General features: G+C 44.6%; 1 protein-coding gene across 9 annotated transcripts in view; it reads left to right on the forward strand.

Moving 5' to 3' along the window:
- ADGRB1 (adhesion G protein-coupled receptor B1) overlaps window positions 1–27,322 on the forward strand; it is a 478,004-nt gene that overhangs the window by 146,000 nt on the left and 304,682 nt on the right. For all 9 annotated transcript variants that reach the window (XM_077271339.1, XM_077271330.1, XM_077271332.1 and 6 more), the window contains exons 3-4: window positions 9,948–10,055; window positions 19,112–19,276. In XM_077271339.1, coding sequence (XP_077127454.1) covers window positions 9,948–10,055; window positions 19,112–19,276 — 273 coding nt within the window. The remainder of the gene's footprint in view (window positions 1–9,947; window positions 10,056–19,111; window positions 19,277–27,322) is intronic.

The following is a 27,322-nucleotide window of genomic DNA, read 5'->3' on the forward strand; positions in this document are numbered from 1 at the left end:
AGCTGTGACATCACCTATTGTGAATGGTGGATCCTGTGTTATCTACCGTATATAGAGGTGTTATCAGTCATTGTACTGGAGGAGGAGGTGAGCTGTGACATCACCTATTGTGTATGGTGGATCATGTGTTATCTACTGTATATAGAGGTGTTATCAGTCATTGTACAAGAGGAGGAGGTGAGCTGTGACATCACCTACTGTGAATGGTAGATCCTGTGTTATCTACTGTATATAGAGATGTTATCAGACATTGTACAGGAGGAGGAGGAGGTGAGCTGTGACATTACCTATTGTGAATGATGGATCCTGTGTTATCTACTGTATATAGAGGTGTTATCAGTCATTGTAGAGGAGGAGTAGGTGAGCTGTGACATCACCTATTGTGAATGGTGGATCCTGTGTTATCTACTGTATATAGAGGTGATATTAGTCATTGTACAGGAGGAGAAGGAGGTGAGCTGTGATATCACCTATTGTGATTGGTTGATCCTGTGTTATCTCCTGTATATAGAGGTGTTATCAGTCATTGTACAGGAGGAGGAGGTGCGCTGTGACATCACCTGTTGTGAATGGCGGGGCCTGTGTTATTTTTTTTAATAATGATCTTGAAAAAAATATAAACCAAAATCCTTTGCCAACATTTTTGTCTAATATGTGTAACTCAAAGACCTGGTGTAAACTATGGATTATTTTTTGGTGATCACTTCACTTTAACCTCCGGCAGGTAGTGGATATTCTAGGAAGAAATCCCAAGGTTGGGAACCCCAGAGTAATGGCTGCTAGTAATGAGGACCTTATATTGTGGTCATGGAGGCTCTGGTCAGGGCAGACAGAGGACAGGTGGAGGCCAGAGACCACAGAGGTCAGGAAAGGCGGCAGACAAATTCACAGGGTCCAATACCCAACGGGTCCAAGAGCAGAAAGGACCAGGAACACGATGGGAGCCCGACCCTGAGGACGTCTGAAGCTTCACTGGCACATGAGATTACAAGTTGTAGCCCTGTAACTTCTTGGATTATTTCTCAGATAAGACGATGTTCACTGTCTGGCCTCTATTGTGAAGTGTTTGTCCATGACTACGATATCGTTGACCCATTAGTTTATCGCTTACAGACCTAACTTCCAACCATTGAGCTGTTATCAGGTCCCATGGTGGGAGAAGTAAAGTGTATGGCCAGGACACCACCATACAGTCCACTGCATAGTGGCCAGTCTGGGGTACTGCAGCTCAGCTCCCATGGAAGTAAAGAAGATCCGAGCTGCAGTACTCCAGATCGCCCACTAGGTGCTGTATGGAGCTGGCCTGGCTCTGTACACTGTTTGTTTCCGGCCACCATGGGACCTGCAGACCTCTGATTGGTGGAGGGTGTCGGACCCCCACCGATATTATGCTAGCGGTCTATCGTAAGGGTAATGTAAATAATGCTAGACGACCCCTATAGAAAGGCGAATAAGCTGGAAGTCGATGAAAAAGAACAGCATCTTGTCCTCCTTACACAGACTGATAACTTTGGAGACTCGATCTCCAGACTCCGCAGAAGACTCCGGCAATGTCCGTGGCTCCGAGTCTGCGATCTGCGATCTCTACAAGGAACGTTCAGCGTTAACTGGAATTTTTTTTCCTTTTTCCTGCTCGAGGCTACAAACCAAATGATGAGATCTTCTTCACACCCGAGTCCAGGAGAATTCCACCATCTGTCGGAGCGTGCTGGCGACAGCGGACACATCGCCTCAATACAGATACTCCGAATTATTACACCGGCTGGAAAACACTTTGTGTACACTGGGGGAAATAAGTATTTGATCCCTTGGCGATTTTGTAAGTTTGCCCACTGACAAAGACATGAACAGTCTATAATTATAAGGGAAGGTTAATTCTAACATTGAGAGATAGAATATCAAAGATAAAATCCAGAAAATCACATTGTATAAATTATATAAATGTATTTGCATTTTGCAGTGAGAAATAAGTATTTGATCCCCCTGGCAAACAAGAGTTAATACTTGGTGGTAAAACCCTTGTTGGCAAGCACAGCAGTCAAACGTTTTTGTAGCTGATGATAAGGTTTGCGCACATGTCAGGAGGAATTTTGGTCCTCTCCTCTTTGCAGATCATCTCTAAATGATTAAGATTTTGGGGCTGTCGCTTGGCAACTCGGAGCTTCATCTCCCTCCATAAGTTTTCTATCGGCTCAAGGTCTGCAGACTGGCTAGGCCACTCCATGACCTTAATGTGCTTCTTTTTCAGCCACTTCTTTGGTGCCTTGGTTGTATGTTTTGGGTCATTGTCTTACTGGATGACCCAGCCACGACCCATTTCTAATGTCCTGGTGGAGGGAAGGAGGTTGTCACTCAGGATTTTACAGTACATGGCTCCATCCATTCTCCATTGATGCGGTGAAGTAGTCCTGTGCCCTTAGCAGAGGAACACCTCCAAAACATAATGTTTCCACCTCCATGCTTGACAGTGGGGACTGTGTTCTTTGGGTCGTTGGCAGCTTTCCTCTTCCTCCAAAGACTCCGAGTTGAGCTAATGCCGAAGATCTCAATTTTTGCCCCATCTGACCACAGCACCTTCTCCCAATCACTGACAGAATCATCCAGGTGTTCATTGGCAAACATCAGACGGGCCTGCACATGCGCCTTCTTGAGCAGGGGGACCTTGTGGGCACTGCAGGATTGTAAACCTTTACGACGTAATGTGTTACCAATGCTTTTCTTGGTGACTGTGGTCCCAGCTGCCTTGAGATCATTAACAAGTTCCCCCGTGTAGTTTTAGGCTGATCTCTCACCTTCCTCATGATCAAGGATACCCCACGAGGTGAGATTTTGCATGGTGCCCCAGATCGATGTCGAATGACAGTCATTTTGTATTTATTCCATTTTATTACTATTGCACCAACAGTTTTCTCCTTCTCACCCAGCGTCTTACTTATGGTTTTGTAGCCCATTCCAGCTTTGTGCAGGTCTATGATCTTGTCCCTGACATCCTTATAAAGCTCTTTGGTCTTGCCCATGTTGTAGAGGTTAGAGTCTGACTGATTGAGTCTGTGGCAGGAATCTTTTATAACTATATAAAGGTGACTATGTAAGACAGCTGTCTGTAATGCAGGTAACGAGATGATTAGGAGCGTCTAACTGGTCTGTAGGAGCCAGAACTCTTAATGGTTGGTAAGGGGTCAAATACTTATTTCTCATGGCAAAATGCAAATACATTTATATAATTTATACAATGTGATTTTCTGGATTTTATTTTTGATATTCTATCTCTCAATATTAAAATTAACCTGCCCTTAAAGCTATAGACTGTTCATGTCTTTGTAAGTGAGCAAACTTACAAAACCAGCAAGGGATCAAATACTTATTTCCCCCACTGAACAGACCGGGGCAGGAACTGATAAGGTTATATTAAAGCCGGATAATAAATGCTCAGATAACGACTCTGACGCGGACACAGAACCGGAGAGGAGCGTTCCTCAGGTTTAGGAAGGAATCTGCTGAAAAGTAGAGACATTGTATCGGAATGTTGGGAAACAAAGTGTCTGATGTTCGATTTGTGACACTTCCGGGCCCCCGGGGGCCGAGTCACCAACCACATTCTGCTCGATATCTTGTAACGTTACTTTTAACGTTTCGCCCCGGTCCTGGCCAGTTCCAACAACAGTGGCTGGATCTCAGTCAGGACTGAACGCCGCCAACAAATTATTTCATTCATTCAATTAATTTGCAACATTTATTTCATCGATTCCGAGTTTAACAAATATTTTGTGCCGTCTCAAGTAGTTTTACGTTAGAAATCTGCCCCCTAGTGTATAATAAAAACTGCGGGCCAAACTGCGACATTGTATCCTGAGCTCATGGAAGGGTCCCATCGTGATCTGCAGCGTGACTTCATGGAGGTCAGGATCGCCCGCTCCCCTGCCTCCGCAGTGCGCTCATGATGATTGACAGCTCGGCTCTGCAGCACGGCTGGACCGCTGCACCAATCCGTACTCCCATTGGTGGACTTAATCTGTCCAGATCCAGCTATCCCATCAGCCGCAGAGCAGCGCTCACAAGCTGTATAGCAGAAAGTTTGTAAGTGCTGCACTCCTTGCCTAGGAGACAAGGCCACCGCTGATTGCCTAGGCCACCTCTGTAGCCTATGAGAAGTACACAGAAGAATTAAAAAGTCTTTCCAGAGACAATTTTATTTAACAGCTGAGTTGTATTGTCTCTTGCTTTTAAGAGAAAAGGCGCTTTGCAATTTTACCTATGTAAGAAGATGAGACAGCCCCTTTAAAGGGAATCTGTCAGCAGTTTTTTGCTATGTAATTTGAGAGAAATATGATGTAGGGGCAGAGCATCTGATTCCAGCAATGTGTTAATTACTGGACTGTGTGTTGTTGTTTCAATAAAATCAGTGTTTTACCAGCAGGAGATTATCACGTCAAGACTAGGTGTCTTGTGCTTCCTGGTCTGACCACGCCCCCACCACTGATTGGCAGTCTTCTGTGTACACTGTATATTAAGCCAATTAGCGGTGGAGGCGGGGTTACACAGAGCTCCGCATTCCGAGCCCTGCTATCAGAGAAATCGAGGATTCTATCACAACGGCTGCACCTAGTAAATTAAGTGAAACATCGCTGGAATCATGGTCTCTGTCCCTACGTCATGGTGCTTTCAGTTTACATAGCAAAAACCTGCTGACAGATTCCCTTTAAGGTGAATATGGTACTATAAATATCATTTATATTGAAATTAACTTAAACTTTTGCACAGGTTAATATATTGCTATATTTTACTATACAAAGTTTCATTTTCCCATTATAAATAGACATTGAAGACACAACATGCTGCATTCAGGAAGCAACCACTAGGGGGAGCTTAGGAGCTCAATGCATACACATAACCCATAGGACACAATGGTGTCACAGTATGCAGGGAGCTCCCCCTGGTGGTGGCTGCTGGCAGTCAGGGTTTTATTCTTTACTTCTATATCTGTGCAGGGGATTTGGAGCTTTGTGTCACAAAAAATGTAGTTCTGACCTCTGTAATGATAAGAATATAATATGAACAGATGGGATCGACGGATATGATGATAAAGGTCAAGAAAATGTTTTATTATTATTGTAATGATCATTATGGACAGTCGAGGCCGGGCGGTGAATCACCTTTAATATATAATATCTTGGAAATGTTTGTAGAAGTTTCCAATGACAGCAGGAAAACTCCGGCTCTCCGGGCCACTAATTCTCATTGGCAATTATCAGAGCGCAGCCCTCGCTCTATAACTTATTGACGCCGCTGGTCGGCACCATCTACTGTATGACATTATATAAGGACGGAGCGCTTTTACAGTCAGGATCTTACTGCGATAGTTCTGCTTGGTCAATCATCAGGGCGGCCGCGGATGGTTGTACATGGCATAATGGGGGCGAGCTGGAAGAAATTAACTTGTAGGGAAATTAGATCACCGCTGATCCCTTGGGGTCCTAGAATGGAAAATGTTCCCCTTAAAGGGAATTTTCAGCACATTTTTTTCATACAGAAAAAAGGATATAGCTGCGACGGTTCTGGTCTCCTAATTAAAATGACACCTTTTTTGTAGAGATCCGATATGCCAGTCATGAGATATCTGGCATAGAAGCCGCATGCAAATCAGGCTGGGAGTGACCTGGGGGCGTGTCAGTACGTTAGGTACACGCCCCCAGTGCAGTGTTTTAGAACTGCTACTCTTTATTTCTCATGACTGGAACATCGGATCGCTACAAAAAAGGTGTCATTTTTATTGGGGGACAAGCGCCGACGCAGTCATACCACTCCTTCCCTATGTACACAGGATCCCTTTAAATTCTCAAATTGTTCCCTTCAGGTTTTTAGCTAATTTATGTTCCCCATAATTTCACTTCTCCTCAGATTGCTGATACTTTTATAGCTGAAAGTGTTGAAAAAAAGACACAAGATCCTAAAATCCAACTTATCTCCCCACCATACTGATTAAAAGGAACTCGTCCCCCTGTTTTTACACATGGAAGTCGTGGTACGGCCTTGTAGCCGCCTATCCTTTTTCTAGAAACCCAATGTGGCAGTTATGAGAAATCTAAGCCATATGCAAATTAGACTGAAAATTCAAAGGGGCGTCTCATTGCATATGAATATGCATTGACATGCCCCCAGTACACCTTTATCCTAATTTGCATATGTCTCCTACTCGAGATTTCTCATGACTGGTATCATGGATCTCTATGATTTTTGTAGAGGGACGACCCCCTACACATCCATGCTGATTCTAAATGTAACAACATGCTGACGGGTTCCCTTAAAGAGAAAGTCCAAACATTATATAAGACAGAACAAATTGCCTTATTCCTCCCTGATTCCAGGAACAGCAATTAGAATAAATCCCCGGATCAGTAAACTCCCGAATATTTACGTGCAAATTCTGCACTGCTCCCCCAAATCATCGCATGGTTCCCTGCCGGTCTCAGCTCTTCCAGGACCTCTGCAGCCAATCAGTGGAAAAGGAGGAAAGGAGACTGTTGGGGGCCTGGGAAGCAGAATAGAGGAGGGGAGTAGGATCAGTAGCTGAGTATGTTGTTGTTTCTGACAACACTTTTACACTAGTTGTCACCCAGTTTTCCCAGAAACACCGAAAAGTGCAGATTTATACGTCTCATTAGAATATATTATGGGGCGTCTTTCTGGTTGTTCCCACGGTGGCCGCCACAGATAAAAGTGTACATATATAAGCAATAAATAAAAAATAAACATACATGGATGCATATATAGATACGTAGATACATAAATATATATAGCATATATCACAAAAGTGAGTACACCCCTGACATTTTTGCAAATACTTTATTATATCTTTTCATGGGACAACACTAATGATCTGATGCTGATACAATGTACAGTAGTCAGTGTACAGCTTGTATAACAGTGTATATGTGGTGTCCTCTAAATAACAGTGCTGATAAGTGCCCCGCCTACAGTCCAGCATGGTGGTGGGAGTGTCATAGGTTGTGGCTGCAGGGGGCTACAGTTCATTGCAGGAACCTTGAATGCTAACAAGTACTATGATATGCTGAGCATGATCCCTCGCCTGCTGGAACCTGGGCTGCAGGGCAGTATTCCAATTTGATTACGACCTCAAAGACCTCCAAGACGACCACTGCCTGGCTTAAGAAGCTGTGGGTAAAGGTGCTGGACTGGCCAAGCATGTGTCCAGACCTGAACCCTATTATTCATCTGTGGGGCATCCTTCAATGGAAGGTGGAGGAGCTCAAGGTCTCCATCACCCACCAGCTCCGTGATGTCGTCATGGAGGAGGGAAGTGGATTCCAGTGGCCACCGTTGACGCTCTAGTGACCTCCATGGCCAAGAGTGTTGAGAATAATGGTGGCATCATAAAATCTTCACACTTTGGGCTCAACTTGGCCATTTTCACTTAGGGGTGTACTCACTTTTGATGCCAGCGGTTTAGACATTTCCACTCTTATACAAGCTGCACACTGATGACTGTACATTGTATCAGTGTCAGATCTTCAGAAAACAGATAAAATATTTAAAAAAATGTCAGGGGTGTACTGACTTTTGTGACATACTGTTCACGAATAGATACATATACACAAAGTATCAGCAGATGAAGCAGAACTTCCTCTTGTTCTACATGCAGCGGAGATAGAAGCCTTCCCTTCTGCCGGGAATCGCCGTCTTCCGGTCGTGAATCTGCAGACTATCGCTCTGACATCAATCTCTCGCCTCTCGTTTAGCCGCCAGGAAATCCCGCTTTCCACGAACGTTGAGGAATCTTTTTGTTTTAAAAACCATCAGCAACAAATTGATTTCCAGCATCCGCGATGTTCCAATAATAAAGCCACTTAGGAGCCTCGGATTTGGCCGGGGGGCTCCGGTCCGTGGATGAGGAAGTCAGTATTTACTTATTGATTTCTTGTCACTGGTGAAAACCATAATGCTTAAGATGTAGGAATACCTCGACGCGCGTCCACTCTACAGTGTGGGAGACTTTACCGATCTGGACCGGGGTCAGCGTCCGGCAACATTCACACGGCCAGGGCTCAAGTAATCCGACCGTCCCCTCTGAGGACTTGTCCCACTCTGTGAGATCTAATGAGTAGAACATTGATAAAACTCAAGACGCGCGTTGGGTTCTGTCTCCATCTACATCAGGGCCCGGGGCTTCTCACAAGAAATAACAATGTGGGTAATAATCTACAGGAAGGGTGAATCGATGGAGAGCTGTCTTTTCTTCAACCAATGGAACTATATATTTAGCTACATACAGTTTATGTAAGGTTGGGAAAGTTAGAATAGGGTTCAAAAACTTTGTGAAAACTTTTTGTATTGGTAATCAGAACCTTTGTTACTTTTTCATCACAGGAAACTTTATACGCAATGAGAAAAATAACCACTCACTAGTGCCACCTATAGGTAGATACCTGTCAAGTCAAGGTCTGACCCTTCATGGAGCCCTTGAGGCAGCAAGGTTTCGCTGGTGTCAATGATATCCTTAGGTCATATGCATACGGAATCCTGTAGACTAAGTTTTTCCATGGAAGCTTCGTCCGGGGCATTCCGGTGGTTGTTTCCCTGGCTTTGCTGATGTGTCTTTTGCTGTATACTGTGAAGCCAGCCTTAGTTTGAGCATGTCACTTTTTTTTTAACTTCCAGGTTTTATAAAATGAAACGTGTGAACAGTAATGTGGTTTTGCTGTTGCTGTGATTAAGTCCATTTTATGGGTCGATTTAGCAGCAATTTTTCAGGCAAAATCCGTCTGAAAAAGACGCCTAAGCCACGTCTCTATGAAGAATCTGACATTGAATTACTGCTCGAGATGAGCGAGTTGATTCGAGGCAAATCACAATTGCCCCGAATTTCACGACAAATTTGGGATCGCCAGTACTAGTGAGGAGCATGCATGCTCGGATAACGCCTCTTCCATGCTTGGGCTCTAACAGAGTGTCTTCGTCGTGCTTGAAAAATATGTTCGAGTCCCCGCTCCTGCATGTCTCGCGGCTGTTCGACAGTCACAACTCATTCAGGGATTGCTTAAGAATCCCCTGCATGTATTGCTGCTGTCGAAAAGCCACGAGACATGCAGCCGCATGGACTAGAACATATTATTTGAGCATGATGAAGACACTCTGTTAGAGCCCAAGCATGGAAGAGGCGTTATCCAAGCATCTCCGCTCATCACAAGCCAGTACGCTTCAAATTAAGCTAAATGCTGGATATTTTTTTGCTTGATTTCTTAGTGTGAAAAAAAAAAATCCCCAAAACATATTCACCGCTCCCCTGTCCCGATGCAGCACGCTCCACAGCCGGTCCTCCTCCGCTGGATCACTTCTTCCCTCCGTCTCCTGTCGTCTGTTCACCCATGATGCCGTGTAAGTCCTAGTGAAGGTACCAAAGAGTGAGGAAGACGGAACAGAAGACTAGAGCCGGAGGGAGGAGATGATCCAGCAGAGGACCGACTCCCGGTCAACACTCGGGTGGCTACCCAGCAGTAAGCCAAGTGCAGGATGGGTTTTCCTTGAGTTTAGGCAAATTACTCCGTGAACCTTGCAGAGCTTTCTCGTTGGGGAATGTTTTTTCAGGAGCCTTTCTCTGTGCAGAGAGGAATTTTTTTTTGGTAGCCCTTAAGTGTAGAAAGGATGGACTCTCGTTCTTGGATCAAATAAAGATGTTACTTAGATGTTAGGAGATTGGCAGATCTCAGTCTACAGCCCCAAGTAATTGTCCCTAAACCTTCTGTTTCTGCGACGTAAAACACCAGAGCAAAAATAAAATACACAGAAATCATTTGTGTTTGACTATTTTACAGCCACCGGCGACGGAAATCACCAAAATGCTGTCGAATCAAAGCTTGTGCTTTAGTTTCTCCATCATGACAGACCTTAATGACCTTGAGGACTCACAGCGCCTGTGTCTTGTGTTGCAGCCAACGGACGGTACGACTCCCGGAGCCAGTCTCTGAGATCCATCGACAACAAGAAGAAGGACGATGCCGACGACCAGTACCAGTTTGGATATCCTGCTCCACAAATTGGTGAGTCAAGGTCATAGCTGGGAGTGAAGGGTGCCGAGAAGTCCCCCAGATGCCAGGTCCTAGGGCAGGTGCCAGAAAACCACCTTGTTTTCTCCCGATCATTGAGACATAGGGCCAAGAAGTAAACTCCAGAAACTCCTCCAAGCTGCGTCCTTGGACAAGTTCTTTGTTGGACACCATTTTTCAGTATCGTTCCTCCGTCATTATTACTTGGTAAAGACTTAGGAAGACCCCAAGTTAATTTCGGCATCTCCTAACCGATTGACACCAGTTTTGTGATGTAAAGAAAAAGTACAAAAATGTCGTCCGACAACAAATTTGCACTAAAATTTGGATTTTTTTTATTTTTTTTGTGAAACTTTTCAAAAGTTTAGGGTGGAATTGAACATGAAGTAGCCATAGATGTCAGTTTTAGGAAATCATGTGCCAAATTTCATCTTTTTGGCACATTTTGCTCCAATATACTGTAATTTTAGAAGGGTCTGCGAGACGTAAGTCTTTGTAAATTTCTCCCTAACTTTTTAAAGGAAACTTCCATTATTTTATTACCGATAGGATGATTGAAGATTTTTTTGTCAGTTATATTTTAATTTCACCATCCCATCTGGTCACACCTTAGTTACCGTATATACTCGAGTATAAGCCGACCCGAGTATAAGCCGACCCCCCTAATTTTGCCACAAAAACCTGGGAAAACTTATTGACTCGAGTATAAGCCTAGGGTGGAAAATGCAGCAGGTACCGGTGAATTTCAAAATTAAAAATAGATACTCCATACCGTTCATTATGGCCCCATAGCTGTGCCATATAGTGCTCTGCACCATTGCCCCATAGCTGTGCCATACAGTGCTCTGCACCATTGCCCCATAGCTGTGCCATATATATAGTGCTCTGCACCATTGCCCCATAGCTGTGCCATATAGTGCTCTGCACCATTGCCCCATAGCTGTGCCATATAGTGCTCTGCACTGTTATTGCCCCATAGCTGTGCCATATAGTGCTCTGCACCGTTGTCCCATAGCTGTGCCATATAGTGCTCTGCACCGTTATTGCCCCATAGCTGTGCCATATAGTGCTCTGCACCATTGCCCCATAGCTGTGCCATATAGTGCTCTGCACCATTGCCCCATAGCTGTGCCATATAGTGCTCTGCACCATTGCCCCATAGCTGTGCCATATAGTGCTCTGCACCATTGCCCCATAGCTGTGCCATATAGTGCTCTGCACCGTTATTGCCCCATAGCTGTGCCATATAGTGCTCTGCACCATTGCCCCATAGCTGTGCCATATAGTGCTCTGCACCATTGCCCCATAGCTGTGCCATATAGTGCTCTGCACCATTGCCCCATAGCTGTGCCATATAGTGCTCTGCACCATTGCCCCATAGCTGTGCCATATAGTGCTCTGCACCATTGCCCCATAGCTGTGCCATATAGTGCTCTGCACCGTTGCCCCATAGCTGTGCCATATAGTGCTCTGCACCGTTATTGCCCCATAGCTGTGCCATATAGTGCTCTGCACCATTGCCCCATAGCTGTGCCATATAGTGCTCTGCACCATTGCCCCATAGCTGTGCCATATAGTGCTCTGCACCATTGCCCCATAGCTGTGCCATATAGTGCTCTGCACCATTGCCCCATAGCTGTGCCATATAGTGCTCTGCACCATTGCCCCATAGCTGTGCCATATAGTGCTCTGCACCGTTGCCCCATAGCTGTGCCATATAGTGCTCTGCACCGTTGCCCCATAGCTGTGCCATATAGTGCTCTGCACCGTCCATTATTGCCCCATAGCTGTGCCATATAGTGCTCTGCACCATTGCCCCATAGCTGTACCATATAGTGCTCTGCACCATATATTTTGCCCCATAGCTGTGCCATATAGTGCTCTGCACCGTTGCCCCATAGCTGTGCCATATAGTGCTCTGCACCGTTGCCCCATAGCTGTGCCATATAGTGCTCTGCACCATTGCCCCATAGCTGTGCCATATAGTGCTCTGCACCGTTGCCCCATAGCTGTGCCATATAGTGCTCTGCACCATTGCCCCATAGCTGTGCCATATAGTGCTCTGCACCATTGCCCCATAGCTGTGCCATATAGTGCTCTGCACCATTGCCCCATAGCTGTGCCATATAGTGCTCTGCACCGTTATTGCCCCATAGCTGTGCCATATAGTGCTCTGCACCGTTGCCCCATAGCTGTGCCATATAGTGCTCTGCACCGTTGCCCCATAGCTGTGCCATATAGTGCTCTGCACCATTGCCCCATAGCTGTGCCATATAGTGCTCTGCACCGTTGCCCCATAGCTCTGCCATATAGTGCTCTGCACCGTTGCCCCATAGCTGTGCCATATAGTGCTCTGCACCATTGCCCCATAGCTGTGCCATATAGTGCTCTGCACTGTCCATTATTGCCCCATAGCTGTGCTGCTGCTGCAATAAAAAAAAAAAAACACATACTCACCTGTCTTGCTTGCAGCTCCTCGGCGCCATCTTCCCGGCGTCTCTCCGCACTGACTGATCAGGCAGAGGGCGGCGCGCACACTATATGCGTCATCGCGCCCTCTGCCTGAACAGTCAGAGCGGAGAGACGCCGGAAAGATGGCGCGACGCCCGGCGTGTGGAACGAGGACAGGTGAATATGCGATACTTACCTGCTCCCGGCGTCCCGCTCCTTCCCCCGGACAGCTGGTCTTCGGTGCCGCAGCCTCTTTCTCTATCAGCGGTCACCGGCACCGCTTCATTAGAGAAATGAATAGGCGGCTCCGCCCCTATGGGAGGTGGAGCAGCCTATTCATTTCTCTAATGAGCGGTCCCACGTGACCGCTGAACAGGGGAAGAGCTGCTGCACCGAAGACAGTGTGACAGGCAGGGGGAGCGCCAGGATCGCCGGGACTAGGTAAGTATATGACAGTGCTCACCCGCCGACCCCACCACCGATCATGACTCGAGTATAAGCCGAGAGGGGCACTTTCAGCCCAAAAATTTGGGCTGAAAATCTCGGCTTATACTCGAGTATATACGGTATATGATTTGGGAAAAGGAAACCCCATAAATCAGTGTCGTCTGACACCTTTGCTCGGGAATAGATAGATGTGTGTCCTTAATGTGTCAGCCAATAGTTGCCTCAATGTAGCATCCAAAATGACCACAAGAGGCAACAAACCTTTCCACTGGGCCGATAAGGAGCAAATGCAGATCCCATACCGGTGCCCAAATTTTTTTTTTTAAAGTTCTCTTTTTTTGTAGCAATCTCCAATATTCGTGCTCATCCAATATTAAGAGCCGCGTTTCATACCCAGATTGTACTATTTAAGGAATGTGTTCATAATGTACCATGATCTGCACAGAACAGACTCAATAATTCAGGATTCAGACTCCTGGAAATAGTCATTGTGAGATGAGGCCAGAAGATTTCTCTTCCAGCAGAGAATGGCTTTGTTATTTTATTATAGATCCAAAGTAATAACGTATTAAACTTCAGAGGAAACTGGAGGCCATGACCAGCCTGGGCGGGTGTCCTCCTCCAGACTTTTTTGGGGGAAAACGTTTGACATCTGAAGTTCAAAGTAAGATCCTATAATGCTACAAATAAAGCAGTAGTGATACAATGTAATAAAAGTCTGGTATAGTGATTATGTGTTATTAATGCATAACGCCTTACATTGGAGATAGAATACTGCCATGCGGTAATATTGGGATAGCGCTACGCACTATTAGTCGAGGGGACTTAACAGCATCCCTAAAGTCTGCAATCTTGTCACACCTTGCAGTATCAAGAGGGACTAAAAACCAAAGTAGAAAGCAGGTCATAAAATTTTAAAAATATAAGAAAAAAAAAATGATCGCCATGTTCATAATAACCCATGGTTTAGTTACCAGCTATTAAAGCCGTAATTTCATAAAAAAAAAAAAAAATTCAGAGTCAGCCATAGAGCTCACCCCACAAAACACCCTCACAAGTCAAGCAATAAAAAATGGGACTCAAAAGACTGCGAACGCCATGACAAGGATGGAATATTGACACTCAGGAGCATTGTAGGTTTGTTATTCTGAGGGTCTGACAAAGGAAATAAATATTTCATCCTGCGTTAGCCCTTTTATTTAATGCAATTTTGACTACCTGTAATCACCAAATTTGTTTAATAGGAGCTTTAATAATCTGTATAAAATGATCCCCCCCTCACTTCACCCCAAGAGGTATCCAAATAAATCTGTATGCACTGAGCTCCCCCTAGTGGTGGCTTTATAAATATATATGTAGTGTGCTCCCTCTAGTGGTGGCTGTATAAATCTGTATGTATTGAGCTCCCCCTAGTGGTGGCTCTATAAATCTGTATGTAGTGAGCTCCCCCTAGTGGTGGCTGTATAAATATATATGTAGTGTGCTCCCTCTAGTGGTGGCTGTATAAATCTGTATGTAGTGGGCTCCCCCTAGTGGTGGCTGTATAAATCTGTATGTAGTGAGCTCCCCCTAGTGGTGGCTGTATAAATCTGTATGTAGTGAGCTCCCCCTAGTGGTGGCTGTATAAATCTGTATGTAGTGAGCTCCCCCTAGTGGTGTCTGTATAAATATATATGTAGTGTGCTCCCTCTAGTGGTGGCTGTATAAATCTGTATGTAGTGGGCTCCCCCTAGTGGTGGCTGTATAAATCTGTATGTAGTGAGCTCCCCCTAGTGGTGGCTGTATAAATATATATGTAGTGTGCTCCCTCTAGTGGTGGCTGTATAAATCTGTATGTAGTGGGCTCCCCCTAGTGGTGGCTGTATAAATCTGTATGTAGTGAGCTCCCCCTAGTGGTGGCTGTATAAATCTGTATGTAGTGAGCTCCCCCTAGTGGTGTCTGTATAAATCTGTATGCAGTGAGCTCCCCCTAGTGGAGGGTATAAACAATGTACATTTTATTATTCATTATGTTACAGAGGGATTTGATTGTATAAGGAAAGTAGAGCTTTAACTTTTATTTAGATGACTCTGGATTCTGGACCTATTTAGAGAAATAAAATCAACTTCTTAGATCTGTATTTCGCCCCCTCCCCCACACACACACACACACACACTTTTCCACTTGCAGCCTATGCACAGTGCTCTGCTGTATTTGATAGTGAAGGCTCGGGTCATGGAGATTGATCTTCTCTCTGACATATGATTGTCTGCAGCTGCTGCAGAGCTGCACAATCCGTTATATTATCACACCCACTACTTTAGTTTGAGGATTATGATGTATGGAGCTGGAAGTTTCCGCCTTGTGAGCGTCAGCGCAGGGGAGAATGCCGCATTGGACCTGGGGATAATAGGAGAGGCGCCGTGCCCCTGTGTATTTCTCTTTTGGAGCTGCCACCTGCGGAGCGGCCGTCTTGCTGAAATCTTTATCCGCCGTCCCAGTGGGCCCCTAACATGTCCTAGATCTCAGCGTACAGCTGTGAGCTACAAACGGGAGACAATTACTCCTCGCACCGTCCCCAGAACAGCTGCGTGTGCAGTTTGCTGACCGCACGGCGTCTTCACACTCGGGATGAGTTACTGGGTGCCGCGCGGACGCTCCGTGCGCTGTGTGACTTGGCAAATATTAAAAGGCCAGCACATCTTCAGAGAAGGAATTAATGAGCAGCCGCAACATAAAAAACAACAACATATTTTATGTGGAGGAAAGAAAGTGTAAAGGGACATGGTGCAGTGGTGGAAAGGAGGAATATCAGTGAGGAGGGGTGGGCAGGTGTGAGACCATGCTGCAAAGTCAGAAGCTTCAGAATAGAAGTGATCATCGTTATTCGTATCGAGTGACAAAAAGGAAAACAAAAGAGAAATCTAAATCCCATCAGTACCTGGTGACCTCCCGTCACCTCCATCATCAGTATCTGGTGACTGCCCGTCACCTCCATCATCAGTATCTGGTGACTGCCCGTTGCCTCCTTCATTAGTATCTGGTGACTGCCAGTTGCCTCCATCATTATCTGTTAACCGCCCGTTGCCTCCATCATCAGTATCTGGTAACCGCCCGTTGCCTCCATCATCAGTATCTGGTGACTGCCCGTTGCCTCCATCATCAGTATCTGGTGACTGCCCGTTGCCTCCATCATCAGTATCTGGTGACTGCCCGTTGCCTCCATCATCAGTATCTGGTGACTGCCCGTTGCCTCCATCACTTCTTCTCTGTCACTTACACACAGTTTTTGAAGGAACTTGGCAGGAGGTTGTTCCAAACATCTTGGAGACCCGACCCCAGATGTTCGTGGATGTGGCCTACTTCCGCAGAGGATCTGGAGTGAGTTCTCCAAGTTGTTTGGTATAACGTCCTTTCAGGGTCACTCAATAGCTGTGTCCAAGTGACTGAGAAGTGATGGAGGGGATGAGCTGTAACGAGATACGGTCACTAGGTACTGATGATGGAGGTGACCGGCGGTTACCAGATACTGATAATGGAGGAGATGGGCTGTCACCTGATACTGATGATGGAGGAGACTGGCGGTCACCAGATTCTGATGATGGAGGTGACGACCGGTCACCAGATACTGATGATGGAGGAGACGGGCGGTCACCAGATACTGATGATGGAGGAGATGGGCAGTCACCAGATACTGATGATGGAGGAGAAAGGCGGTCACCAGATACTGATGATGGAGGAGATGGGCGGTCACCAGATACTGACGATGGAGGAGATGGGCGGTCACCAGATACTGATGATGGAGGAGACGGGCGGTCACCAGATACTGATGGGATTTCGACTTCTCTTTCGTGCATTGATTTGCATGTTGTAAAGTGATAAAAATAAACTATTATCACTACTTTTTTTTTAAAGCTTTTTACTTTTTAGCATTTTTCAAAATCTGCCTTAAAGTTTAGCACAGCCCCGTAGATGGAGCGATGGATTCTTTGAGGTTTTATCTGTCTGCACTGTGACAGTTTCCCAGCAGAATTATGAATACAGCTCTGAAAAAACCTCATTAAATCTATCACATTTTTATGTATAATGTTTTTACATTGGTTGAAGTAATGACTCCGGTCCATCACGTTCCTTCATGTTCCATCACGTTCCTTCATATTCCTTCATGTTCCATCATGTTCCATCACGTTCCTTCATGTTCCTTCACGTTCCATCACGTTCCTTCACGTTCCTCCATGTTCCATCATGCTCCATCACGTTCCTTCACGTTCCATCACATTCTTTCACGTTCCATCACTCACGTTCCATCCCGTTCCATCCTGTTCCATCATGTTCCTTCATGTTCCTTCACGTTCCTTCACGTTCCATCACGTTCCATCATGTTCCTTCACGTTCCTTCATGTTCCTTCACATTCCATCACTCCCATTCCATCACGTTCCTTCATGTTCCATCACGTTCCTTCATGTTCCTTCACGTTCCATCACTCCCATTCCATCACGTTCCTTCATGTTCCATCACGTTCTATCCCGTTCCATCACATTCCTTCATGTTCCATCACGTTCCATCACGTTCCTTCACGTTCCATCACGTTCTTTCACGTTCCATCACTCACGTTCCATCCCGTTCCATCCTGTTCCATCATGTTCCTTCATGTTCCATCACGTTCCATCACGTCCTTTCACGTTCCATCACGTTCTTTCACATTCCATCACTCATGTTCCATCTCGTTCCATCCTGTCCCATCATGTTCCTTCATGTTCCATCACGTTCCTTCACGTTCCATCACGTCCTTTCACGTTCCATCACGTTCCTTCACGTTCCATCACATTCCTTCACGTTCCTTCATGTTCCTTCACGTTCCATCACTCCCATTCCATCACGTTCCTTCATGTTCCATCACGTTCTATCCCGTTCCATCACGTTCCTTCACGTTCCTTCATGTTCATTCACGCTCCATCACTCCAATTCCATCATGTTCCATCCCGTTCTATCCCATTCCATCACGTTCCATCACGTTCCTTCACGTTCCTTCATGTTCCTTCACGCTCCATCACTCCCATTCCATCATGTTCCATCACGTTCTATCCCGTTCCATCATGTTCCTTCACGTTCCATCACGTTCCTTCATGTTCCTTCACGTTCCATCACTCCCATTCCATCACGTTCCTTCACGTTCCATCACTACCATTCCATCACGTTCCTTCATGTTCCATCACTTTCTATCCCGTTCCATCATGTTCCATCACTTTCCTTCATATTCCTTCATGTTCCATCACGTTCCATCACGTTCCTTCACATTCCATCACTTTCCTTCACGTCCCTTCATGTTCCATCACGTTCCATCACGTTCCTTCATGTTCCATCACGTTCCATCACGTTCCTTCACGTTCCATCACTCCCATTCCATCACGTTCCTTCATGTTCCATCACTTTCTATCCCGTTCCACCATGTTCCATCACTTTCCTTCACATTCCTTCATGTTCCATCACGTTCCTTCACGTTCCTTCATGTTCCTTCACGCTCCATCACTCCCATTCCATCATGTTCCTTCATGTTCCATCACGTTCTATCCCGTTCCATCATGTTCCTTCACGTTCCATCACGTTCATTCATGTTCCTTCACGTTCCATCACTCCCATTCCATCACGTTCCTTCATGTTCCATCACTTTCTATCCCGTTCCATCATGTTCCATCACTTTCCTTCACATTCCTTCATGTTCCATCACGTTCCTTCACGTTCCATCATGTTCCTCATTTCTCCACCAGTTCTACATTATCTACCGCTAGATTATTTATAATCCACAGTTCCATTTGTTGTAAGGAAATCGTCCGGCCCCGTTATAAAAGCTGTTGTAGTGTCGGCCATTACTCCCTCCTGTGGTCGGCATCCCACAGTCTGACTGCTGTGACCGTAAAGAACCCTTTCCTGTTTAGCAGCCGGAATCTCCTTTCTTCCACCTGTAATGAGTAGTGAGAGCCCCCTGGTCCTTGGAAGTAATACGTCCTGTGCTGTCCTCTGTACTGACCACTCATATATTTATCCATACAAATGAGATCTCCTCTGAGGTGTCTTTTTTTCTATGCGAAACAAACCCAACTTTTCCAACCTCTCGTCACATGAGCGGCCTCCGTGCCCTGTAATAATGTAACATAAATGTGTTTATTGCAGGAGACCCTGCGGCGGAGGAGTGGTCGCCCTGGAGTGTGTGCTCTGCCACCTGCGGGGAGGGGATGAAGTCCAGGACCAGGTTCTGTGTCTCATCCTCGTACAGCACACAGTGCAGCGGACCCCTGAAGGAGCATAAGCCCTGCAACAACTCCGCCGTGTGCCCGGGTAAGCTATGAACACAAAAGAAAAAAGACTCGACCAATAATGGTATGCACACCCATAAAGTATGTGAAAATATCAAAACATTTTTAATTACACCTCAAAGAACATGACAAACATATAAAACCATTTAAAAAGGTCTGAGTGCAGAACCATGAATCACCACCCCTAAGCACAAATATCATAAAATAACAACACTGCATGGATACAGTGCTATATATATATACCAAATGTATCCTGTCTAAAGATGTAACGGTCCAATATAACATGCATGAATATATAAAGGCCGAAACAAATGCATACGTAAACCTGTAGTCGTGCACTGACCGATAATCTAGCAATAAAATTACTGCAATTCAGTGTTTGGTATATAACAGTATACAGTGTTATATCAGCATGCTGTTTAGCCAAGATGATGGCAGTACCAAGATAGGTATATACATGCGGGCTACAGGCATGTGCTAGAGAGCCTCAAGTATGACATACATGAATATATGAAGGCCGAAACAAATGCATACATAAACCTGTAGTCGTATACTGACAGATAATCTAGCAATAAAATTACTGCAATACAGTGTGTGGTATGTAGCAATATAAAATGTTATATCAGCATGCTGTTTAGCCAAGATAATAGCAATGACAAGTTAGGTATATAGATGCGGGCTACAAGCATGTGCCCGAAAGCCTCAAATCGGCATACACTGGTACTCCCCTACAATCAAATAATAACCCAATGGGTGCCAAGATGTAAGAAAAGATGGGGGGGGGAGTAAAGAGAGGAAAAAATATTCCAAAGGAACGGCATGAACTCTGAACAATGGTATACCATGAGCCCAGATACCTAATAGAGACAGGAGACAGGCTTAAGGGGTGAGGCGAGAGCCCCACGCGTATCGCTGCAGACGCAGCTTCGTCAGGGGAAGAGCACGACTGTGTCATGTGGATGCACTCTATTACTCCCTGTTATCAGCCACTAATCATACATGTAGTGTGTCTCCGGTGCTGATCGCCTTCAGTGACGTGTATCAGTTACAATCTATTACTCCCTGTTATCAGCCACTAATCATACATGTAGTGTGTCTCCGATGCTGATCGCCTTCAGTGACGTGTATCAGTTATTATCTATTACTCCCTGTTATCAGCCACTAATCATACATGTAGTGTGTCTCCGGTGCTGATCGCCTTCAGTGACGTGTATCAGTTATTATCTATTACTCCCTGTTATCAGCCACTAATCATACATGTAGTGTGTCTCCGGTGCTGATCGCCTTCAGTGACGTGTATCAGTTATTATCTATTACTCCCTGTTATCAGCCACTAATCATACATGTAGTGTGTCTCCGATGCTGATCGCCTTCAGTGACGTGTATCAGTTACAATCTATTACTCCCTGTTATCAGCCACTAATCATACATGTAGTGTGTCTCCGATGCTGATCGCCTTCAGTGACGTGTATCAGTTATTATCTATTACTCCCTGTTATCAGCCACTAATCATACATGTAGTGTGTCTCCGATGCTGATCGCCTTCAGTGACGTGTATCAGTTACAATCTATTACTCCCTGTTATCAGCCACTAATCATACATGTAGTGTGTCTCCGATGCTGATCGCCTTCAGTGACGTGTATCAGTAATAATCTATTACTCCCTGTTATCAGTCACTTATCATACATGTAACGTGTCTCCGATGCTGATCGCCTTCAGTGACGTGTATCAGTTACAATCTATTACTCCCTGTTATCAGCCACTTATCATACATGTAACGTGTCTCCGATGCTGATCGCCTTCAGTGACTTGTATCAGTTTCAATCTATTACTCCCTGTTATCAGCCACTAATCGTACATGTAACGTGTCTCTGATGCTGATCGCCTTCAGTGACGTGTATCAGTTATTATCTATTACTCCCTGTTATCAGCCACTAATCATACATGTAGTGTGTCTCCGATGCTGATCGCCTTCAGTGACGTGTATCAGTTACAATCTATTACTCCCTGTTATCAGCCACTAATCATACATGTAGTGTGTCTCCGATGCTGATCGCCTTCAGTGACGTGTATCAGTAATAATCTATTACTCCCTGTTATCAGTCACTTATCATACATGTAACGTGTCTCCGATGCTGATCGCCTTCAGTGACGTGTATCAGTTACAATCTATTACTCCCTGTTATCAGCCACTTATCATACATGTAACGTGTCTCCGATGCTGATCGCCTTCAGTGACTTGTATCAGTTTCAATCTATTACTCCCTGTTATCAGCCACTTATCGTACATGTAACGTGTCTCTGATGCTGATCGCCTTCAGTGACGTGTATCAGTTACAATCTATTACTCCCTGTTATCAGCCACTTATCATACATGTAACGTGTCTCCGATGCTGATCGCCTTCAGTGACATGTATCAGTTACAATCTATTACTCCCTGTTATCAGCCACTTATCATACATGTAACGTGTCTCCGATGCTGATCGCCCTCAGTGACGTGTATCATCTACAATCTATTACTCCCTGTTATCAGCCACTTATCATACATGTAACGTGTCTCCGATGCTGATCGCCTTCAGTGACATGTATCAGTTACAATCTATTACTCCCTGTTATCAGCTACTTATCATACATGTAACGTGTCTCCGATGCTGATCGCCTTCAGTGACGTGTATCAGTTACAATCTATTACTCCCTGTTATCAGCCACTTATCATACATGTAACGTGTCTCCGATGCTGATCGCCTTCAGTGACGTGTATCAGTTACAATCTATTACTCCCTGTTATCAGCCACTTATCATACATGTAACGTGTCTCCGATGCTGATCGCCTTCAGTGACGTGTATCAGTTTCAATCTATTACTCCCTGTTATCAGCCACTTATCATACATGTAACGTGTCTCCGATGCTGATCGCCTTCAGTGACGTGTATCAGTTACAATCTATTACTCCCTGTTATCAGCCACTAATCATACATGTAGTGTGTCTCCGATGCTGATCGCCTTCAGTGACGTGTATCAGTAATAATCTATTACTCCCTGTTATCAGTCACTTATCATACATGTAACGTGTCTCCGATGCTGATCGCCTTCAGGGACGTGTATCAGTTACAATCTATTACTCCCTGTTATCAGCCACTTATCATACATGTAACGTGTCTCTGATGCTGATCGCCTTCAGTGACGTGTATCAGTTACAATCTATTACTCCCTGTTATCAGCCACTTATCATACATGTAACGTGTCTCTGATGCTGATCACCTTCAGTGACGTGTATCAGTTACAATCTATTACTCCCTGTTATCAGCCACTTATCATACATGTAACGTGTCTCCGATGCTGATCGCCTTCAGTGACGTGTATCAGTTACAATCTATTACTCCCTGTTATCAGCCACTTATCATACATGTAACGTGTCTCCGATGCTGATCGCCTTCAGGGACGTGTATCAGTTACAATCTATTACTCCCTGTTATCAGCCACTTATCATACATGTAACGTGTCTCTGATGCTGATCGCCTTCAGTGACGTGTATCAGTTACAATCTATTACTCCCTGTTATCAGCCACTTATCATACATGTAACGTGTCTCTGATGCTGATCGCCTTCAGTGACGTGTATCAGTTACAATCTATTACTCCCTGTTATCAGCCACTTATCATACATGTAACGTGTCTCCGATGCTGATCGCCTTCAGTGACGTGTATCAGTTACAATCTATTACTCCCTGTTATCAGCCACTTATCATACATGTAACGTGTCTCTGATGCTGATCGCCTTCAGTGACGTGTATCAGTTACAATCTATTACTCCCTGTTATCAGCCACTTATCGTACATGTAACGTGTCTCTGATGCTGATCGCCTTCAGTGACGTGTATCAGTTACAATCTATTACTCCCTGTTATCAGTCACTTATCATACATGTAACGTGTCTCCGATGCTGATCGCCTTCAGTGACATGTATCAGTTACAATCTATTACTCCCTGTTATCAGCCACTTATCATACATGTAACGTGTCTCCGATGCTGATCGCCTTCAGTGACGTGTATCATCTACAATCTATTACTCCCTGTTATCAGCCACTTATCATACATGTAACGTGTCTCCGATGCTGATCGCCTTCAGTGACATGTATCAGTTACAATCTATTACTCCCTGTTATCAGCCACTTATCATACATGTAACGTGTCTCCGATGCTGATCGCCTTCAGTGACGTGTATCAGTTACAATCTATTACTCCCTGTTATCAGCCACTTATCATACATGTAACGTGTCTCCGATGCTGATCGCCTTCAGTGACGTGTATCAGTTACAATCTATTACTCCCTGTTATCAGCCACTTATCATACATGTAACGTGTCTCCGATGCTGATCGCCTTCAGTGACGTGTATCAGTTACAATCTATTACTCCCTGTTATCAGCCACTTATCATACATGTAACGTGTCTCTGATGCTGATCGCCTTCAGTGACGTGTATCAGTTACAATCTGAGTCTTAGAGGATGTAATTATTGTTCTCCTCATTACTATAATTGTATCACAGACGGTGATAATGTGTAGATTGTTATTCTGGTATCTGGTGCTGATGATTATTATTTCCATGTGATATTTTTACTATTGTTCGATGTCATTTGTGCTGTAGTTTATACTCTTATCATTCCATTATTGTGATTATTTTCACTCTCCTCCATGTTCGGTGCTCGGCCGCGGTCACATTTCTATACTTGTCAGCCTCGGCGGTGAATTTCAGGGGGGTATTAATAGTTTTGCACGAGAGCCTCTTACCAGAGATCAGAGAACGATGCTCCCATCCGAGCGGAGGGTCAGTGGTGCACTGTGCCCCCCGCGGCTGCACTACACGTCTCCTGACAGCTCGTGAGACGCACAGGGGAGGTTGTCTGTACATTGATGTGTCCGCAGCACAGACGTGAGCAGAGTCCTGAAGATGAAGCTGAGGAATGCTGTAATGGAGCCCGTCGGCCGGGTATGATGCGATCGTAGCTGCATCTTTTATATTGATTTACAATTAAATATCTTTTTTATTTAATATGTAGAATTGTACAGGATGTACCGGTAATATTATACTGTACATTCTGCATATCATTATTATTAGTTTAGTTTATGTTTAGTTTTGCCACCGGTTTAAATATTGACATTTTCTAAGCATTACCGAAGCTGTTTATGCCGTTGGGTGACATTTTGTGGTGACATTGTATACAGAATTAGATGCTTTTTGTGATGTACATCCTTTTTATATTGAAGCATCAAAGGTGGTAAATGCGTCCATCTTTTAACACCCAGGAAAGATGCAGCCGTAGGCAACCAAACCCTCACTTTATCACCAGAACGAAGTATCTGCAGAGTCATCTCATCATTAAAAGATAGGGTCAGCAGAGTCATCTCAATATCATTAGAGGGCAGGGTCAGCAGAGTCATCTCATTATCATTAGTGGGCAGGGTCAGCAGAGTCATCTCATTATTATTAGAAGATAGGGTCAGCAGAGTTATCTCATCATTATTAGAGGGCAGGCTCAGCAGAGTCATCTCATTATTATTAGAGGATAGGGTCAGCAGAGTTATCTCATCATTATTAGAGGGCAGGCTCAGCAGAGTCATCTCATTATCATTAGACTGCAGGGTCAGCAGAGTAATCTCATTATCATTAGAGGGCAGGGTCAGCAGATTCATCTCATTATCATTAGAGGGCAGGGTCAGCAGAATCATCTCATCATTAGAGGGCAGGGTTAGTATCATCATCTCATTATCATTAGATAGCAGGGTCAGCAGAGTCATCTCATTATCATTAGAGGGCAGGGTCAGCAGATTCATCTCATTATTATTAGAGGGCAGGGTCAGCAGATTCATCTCATTATCTTGAGAGGGCAGGGTCAGCAGAGTCATCTCATCATTAGAGGGCAAGGTCAGCAGCGTCAACTCATTATCCTTAGAAGGCAGGGTCAGCAGAGTCATCTCTTTATCCTTAGAGGGCAGGGTCAGCAGAGTCATCTCATTATCATTAGAGGCCAAGGTCAGTAGAGTCATCTCATTATTATTAGAGGGAAGGGTCAGTAGAGTCATCTCATAATTAGAAAGCTGGGTCAGCAGAGTCATCTCATTATCGGGCAGGGTCAGCAGAGTCTTCTTATTATATTTATAGGGCAAAGTTAATAGAATCCTCTCATTGTTAAAGGGTGGAGATCGTACAGACCCTCCCTGATGATGGATGTGCGTTTTTCCCTCCGGGAGCCTGTATTAGTCTATGGACACTGTTTATATTACAGCTGCTATAATGGCAGCATACACCCGGCTGCACGGTCTATATAGACAATATGGGAAGGGATAGGCTGCCTCCGAGTGCAACCACAAAGAGGAAATTGGAGCATCTCCCAATAGAAACAATCAAAAAATGGGCGTCCGTGAGCAGATGAGGCGGCGGCATTTCTTATTACTGCTTATTAGAATATTGAAAGATTGGTAAAATTGTTACTATGTCACAAACAAATGAAAATCTGCCCTGGCCGGTAATGAGACCGATCCGGCGCCAACACTCAATGTAGAACTGAGAGGACAGGAAACATAATAAATGGTGACCTTGAATTGTCACCTGGGCTCCAATTTCATCTCGACTTCTTGATGATGGCGGATCTCACAGGAGACTTATAAAAGGGATGTTAATTCTGGTGGTGATCCATCACATATGTAATATATATCTGTGTGATAAATGTTAAGTGGTCCATGCTGACCTTCATCTATGGGAATAATGGAATGCCGCTCGGGGTGATGGAACTGACAATAAGTGACGTCGACGCTCCTTTACTTTATGTCGTACTTCCACTTTAAATAAAAAATAATTTAATGTTCAGTAATCTGTTAAAGGTTAAATATGGCTCAGATTTGTTTGTTTTTTAAATGCAAGTGGTTTAATGGTTACTTGTATTTTTCAACAAACTTTTACGTAAATGAATACTGCAATTGAACAGAAGAAACTTTGTAACCTCTAAATTGCAGAGAAATCTGCTTTTCTCTTGACTTCTGAAAACTGAGCTCATCATTCGCTCTGAAAAGCCACTAAAATCCATCCAGCTCAAAACGAGATAGAAGATTCAGTCACTGAGGGATCAGATTACAGCTGCCTCTTCATACCTGGATTCACAGCTACTCTGCTCAGTGCTTCTGAACATGTGCTACATAGAGAGAAGAGAGCAGAAGTCCCTCATGTCTTGGTGTGCTGTGTATAGAAGACATTATAAGAGCTGGTCTACACCTACTAGCTCAGAGACAACTGAAAATGAGAATCACTGCAGAGGAGAAAACTAATGAAAAATGTAGGATAACAAGTCATATAATGGCCAGAAATAGTGTTACTATCTCTCGTGTACACACAGGACGGCTTATTCTTAAAGTCACCAGAAATTAGATATGACGTGACGGATTTCTTTCTGCGGCAGAACAGGGCAATGCTATGATTGGATGACACTTTTTTAATAATGGGGTATATAGACAGGGGTTATCTTCATGAGACCACCCTTTCAGTTAATGTATGGTCTCTATTTCAGCCTTTTGACTTTATCCTCCGACAGTAGATTAAGCTGAATCTGAAGATTTGGGATTCATTTTCTGCTGAAATATAATAATGTTAAAATTGTCAGTGATACAATTAGTAAAAAGTATAAACTAAGAGAATATAACGTTGTATGTCATGCTGTACAATATAGTCCAGTATTTCATCTATGATGACACGAGAGGCGGATTTCCCACATGTAGGTCCATAGGACGAGATTTTACAATAGTCTCCAGCGCCCCCTACGGGCCGGTGATTGATTTCTGCAGCAATCGTTTGGGATCTTCATACTTTGTCTCTTCAGTAACGACCCCCAACATATCGTAACCACAATGCGGAGTCTTGTAGCTTCTCTGGACAGCAGCAGGTTTAAAGAGTTATTCTCCAAAATTCAAAGTATAGAGGAAAATGGGTTTACGACTGCAGGATCCCCCCAGATTGGAGCTCTGCTGCCCCATTCATTGCAGTGTCTGCTCCATTCATTATCTGTGGGACCGCTGAGT

This window comes from Ranitomeya variabilis, chromosome 6, assembly GCF_051348905.1.
Source record: "Ranitomeya variabilis isolate aRanVar5 chromosome 6, aRanVar5.hap1, whole genome shotgun sequence".
Classification (NCBI taxonomy): domain Eukaryota; kingdom Metazoa; phylum Chordata; class Amphibia; order Anura; family Dendrobatidae; genus Ranitomeya; species Ranitomeya variabilis.